Source organism: Triturus cristatus, chromosome 7 (assembly GCF_964204655.1).
Source record: "Triturus cristatus chromosome 7, aTriCri1.1, whole genome shotgun sequence".
In the NCBI taxonomy this organism is placed as follows: domain Eukaryota; kingdom Metazoa; phylum Chordata; class Amphibia; order Caudata; family Salamandridae; genus Triturus; species Triturus cristatus.
The window spans coordinates 1794869255-1794873868 of NC_140590.1; the positions used below are offsets into that span (position 1 = coordinate 1794869255).

The 4614-nt window shown below is 40.1% G+C and overlaps 1 protein-coding gene across 1 annotated transcript; it reads right to left on the reverse strand.

Moving 5' to 3' along the window:
- Positions 1-2683: 2683 nt before the first annotated feature.
- LOC146813171 (olfactory receptor 5V1-like) lies at positions 2684-3610 on the reverse strand. Its single transcript, XM_085615283.1, has one exon. The coding sequence runs from the start codon at positions 3608-3610 to the stop codon at positions 2684-2686; it is 927 nt and encodes a 308-aa protein (XP_085471409.1).
- Between the last annotated feature and the right edge of the window lie 1004 nt (positions 3611-4614).

Genomic DNA, 4614 nt, shown 5'->3' on the forward strand with positions numbered 1-4614 from the left:
TTTAGTCCATATCTGCATATGCTCTCTAAAAACACTTTCAAGCAAAAGCTTCCTATCAAATGAGAATTTTTGGGGGATTGTGACTACAAAAAGTGTGGGGATTTCTAGAACTATTGGTGCATGATCAGAGGTAACCCTAGGAAATATGTGGATCTGTTCCCCCGTGAATAGTGCAGAAGAAATAAAAAAACAGTCGAGACGTACTCATTTCTGATGAGGATAACAGTAAAACATGAACCCAGGCGCAGGCGCTTGAAGAGAATCCCATGCATCCAGTATTCCATGATCCCTTAGCAGTTTATACAGTGCCTTAAAAACCCTGGGTTTCCTCCCCTTGTACCCTTGTATCCCACCCTGTAATTCTTTATTAACCAAATTTATATTAAAATCTCCACATAGTACAAAAGGCACCGGCCAGAGCGCAAGTTCTAGATTCAACTCTTCTAAAACCATAGATTTATCGAGATTAGACCCATAAATAGTACATAGTGTAAATGTTGTACTCCCCAGGCAGCATTACACAATTGCCCACGGTCCCAATTTATCTACTAAAAAACGACCCGAGGTCCGGATGGCGGGTTTGCCAAAGACTTTTGTTTTAGTTTATGTTTTTTCAAGAACAAAATCCCACTCTTGGAATTTGTTTTTGAAAAAACAAAAACATCATAAAAGTATGATGGATGGTACTGTCATTTTCACTGGGTCTACCATCAAACTTTTAATGCATTGATGGGAACTGTCTTCATGATGGTTCCTGCCAATGTTTAACGTTGTCTGCAGGGCTAGAGGACAACGCTAAATTTGGTGGGCGGAGGAGCCATAGTGTGGTGGAAGGAAAGTTCTTTGCCATACAGACAAACTTACCTCCCCCATCACACTTTAAATAAGACCCTTAAACTTCAGCCTAAAAGAAAGTGTACATGTCTATATGTATTGATTTGCAAGGTTTAGGCATGCCACAAACAATTTATTCAGGGTCTCATCTGAAATAGAGCTACTTGTGAGCAGGTACCAGGCTCAATCAGACAACAAGTTTCCTCTTGCACCCTGTACTTTTGTGCACACACACAGACTGCCACCCTTCCTCTCTGAGCCCACGAAAATCAACTGCGTAGTTCTCTAAGTATCGTCACTCAGCACTATGATCTTCAACATCTACATGGACCCCCTCACCGCCATCGTCAGACAGCATGGACTCAGCATAGTATCCTACGCCAATGACACCCAGCTCATCCTCTCCCTCACCAAGGACCCAATCAGCACCAAATTCAACTTCCAGGAAGGAATGAAGGATGTTGCATCCTGGATGAGCAGCAGCTGCCTGAAGCTCAACCCGGAGAAGAAAGAGGCCCCATTCTCGGACCCTCCCCCTCGGCACTGGACAACACCTGGTAGTCCACCGCCCTTGGCAGGCCCCCACCCTCACAAATCACTTACTGTTCGCAAGCGCGAGTGGGGAAAAAACTCCACTGCACTGAACTAAAATCAGTTTTCTAAGCTCCGCATGCTCCGTGGAGTGCGGAAAACTCTGCAAACTCTGAGAATGGAGCAGAGTTCATCGCCCAAGCCTACCTTAGATAGTACTAGATAATTGCAAAATATAGCATGATAGCCGACTGTTGAGAGCCTTTATGACTAGTGCAGAATAGAAGGGCTATTATACCATTAGAACATCCTACCCACTTATGATGGAATATTATAAACTAAACAGAAAAAGAATCATTGAACTGGTGGAGTATAAAGTCTTTGCCAGGCATAATTAACCACCAGCATATCCATTGTCTCCCGTGAGACTTCCAACATTTTAATGTTTTAGGAGTTCTTACAGCTGACCAATCAACTAATTATGTCCTCATCTTTTAGTTACATCTCACCGTTTCATTTTTTTGTCCAACACATAGTTTTCCTAGAAATCAACTTTTTGAACATATATAGAACAACCTCTTTCCACAGATGACCCAGTATTTTAGATAGAACTCAAGAAATTGCATGCTGTGCTGTATTGCTTAGCAATGGGTAATGTGATATTGTGTGCTTTGCCTATTTATCAATAGCTATGTAGCCTTAATCTAACACACCTATGTTTCTCCAAATAAAACTATGAATTTATCAGGTTCTTTGTGAATAACTTTTGTTGCTTGCTGAGTGCAGCTATCATTCCGTTGGGGTATGCTTTAAAATACTCCCATGCTGTATTATTTTTGTTTACACTGTATACATTTCTGGCCATTACAGCTTGTCATCTCCAGCTGAACCTCTTCCTTAAACATTCTAATTAAAAAACAATGGGATTGAGTATCTACAATGTAACTTCACTTAGTCCACTAACAAATGTAACTGACTTGTGCATAATCCGGGTACACCCGTTGCAAACCTCACCAGACAGACTGTTGGAGACATGTTTCAGTGGTAGTTTGTGTACAATGCCATTCTGCATTTGGAGTGTTTCCACTTCTTTCAAGTAAAGGAAATACTGAATTAATTTTGTTTTGTAGATTTAGCTACGTTGCAATCAAAATTGTCTTCTTTAGACAAAGTTACCATTTTACAAATGATGCTTCTTGTATTTAGGGAAGCATACACAGTCTAGTGTTACATTTATTATCATGCCAGCAGCATATTACAAATAGTTTCACTCATTTAATAATAAAAAAGGCATAATGCATTCACATAGGTGATCATTCTAGCATTTCATTTTTGTCTTCCTTAGGGAATTTTTAAACTCTTTGTTTTTCAAGCAGTATATTATGGGATTACACAGAGGAGTAAAAACAGTGTAGGACAAAGACATTATTTTGTTGTCTTGCATTGAATATGTTGTTGTTGGTCGGGCATATGTAATACACACACAGCCATAGAATAATATAACGACAGTCAGGTGAGATGCGCAGGTAGAAAAAGCCTTTTGTCTCCCCTCCACTGACTGGATTTTCAGGATTGTGGAGATAATGTTAATGTAAGATGTAATTATTAAAAGAAAGGAGATAATTGGGAGTAAAGCAACAACAATGTACGTCATTGTCTCAATTATGTGCGTGTTGGTACAAGAAAGCTTCAGTAGAGCTGTCACATCACAGAAAAAGTGGTTGATTTCATGTGAAGCACAGAAGGAAAGTCCAGAAATTAGGATAGTGTGTGGAACAGGATCCATAAAACCAACTACCCAGGTTCCAACCGCCATCTTAAAACAAAATACTCTGTTCATGATGGCTGTGTATCGTAAGGGATTGCAGATTGCTGCATAGCGATCATAAGCCATGACGGCAAGAAGAATAAATTCTAAAGACACCATGGCCATGAAAAGGTATGCCTGAAGCAGACATGCTGAAAATGAAATAAGGGCCCCTTTTGCAAAGAAGTGGGCCAACATATGTGGGAAAATGGTTGAGGTATAGCAAATGTCAATAAAGGACAAATTTATGAGGAAAAAATACATCGGAGTGTGCAACTGTGAATTTGCGTACACTATTGCCATGACAAGAACATTTCCAACCAGAATTCCTATGTAAAGCAAGAGAAAGATAACAAAAAGTGGTATTTGCAGTTGGATAAGGTCTGAAAATCCCACAATCAAGAAGTTGTCTACACTGGTCAAGTTCTTTGCCTTCATTTCCTCTGGAAAACTGGATCTGAAGATGGGCTGCAATTGGACAGACAACAGCTATTAGTATAAATTATAAACAATGGTAAAATTATAAATTGCTTGTTAGAAAAACCAAATAGGCTACATATTTTCATAAAGTGAAAACTCCTGGAAAATTGAATAAGTATAGAACGTTTTCAGTTGTAATTTTTTTTCTCTTGGTCGAAATATAATTTGCATTCAATGTTCCATTGGTTAAGAAATGGTTGATTACCCCTTGTATGAAAGTAATTCTACATTAAAGTAGTTTTTACCTGAAGTGTCATTTTTAACAAAATTATATCTGCACACTGATTGTCATATAGAAAGTCCAATAATATAGGTTGTAAGGGGAACCCCATTATTTGGTGACAGAAAGGGGCATCAACCACATTGCCTTAGGTACAGGCAACCCAGACCACTAACTTTGTAACATTATAATTTAACTTTGAAGTCCATGACTTCATTAGTAGATGCAATCAGTAGCACAAGATTAACTACAGATAGCATTGGGTTACCTTATTACATTTAATATGTCACAGACGTTGTCTGGGAGCAAGTAGAAAAATCATGTGTGGTCAGTGGCAGAACGAAAGTTGAAGGGGTCCCCCTGCAAGGTACACAGATTGGCCCCCGCTCCGGATTTAATCCGGAGCTCTCTGGTGTGAGTACAGTGCTGAGGGGGCCCCCTCTAGCTCAGGGCCCCCCGCACTGCGGGGGATGCGGGGGCCTGTGTTACGTCCCTGTGTTTGGTGTGTTAGGAAATGTAATTTAAAATCCTCTTTAATGGTGAAAATGGGTTTGAAGTCACAACTCTGAAAATGACACTTTTAGAAAGTTGGCATTTTCATGCCCTAACCATTTGGACCCTTTTGCCTGTACCCTGGGTCACAGGACTAGGAGCTGTTGCCTTTGTGCATTCCTTCCAGACAGCCACATATTAGAGGTACTGGTAATTGGCAAGATGGGCCATCCTGACAGGATGAAGGGGC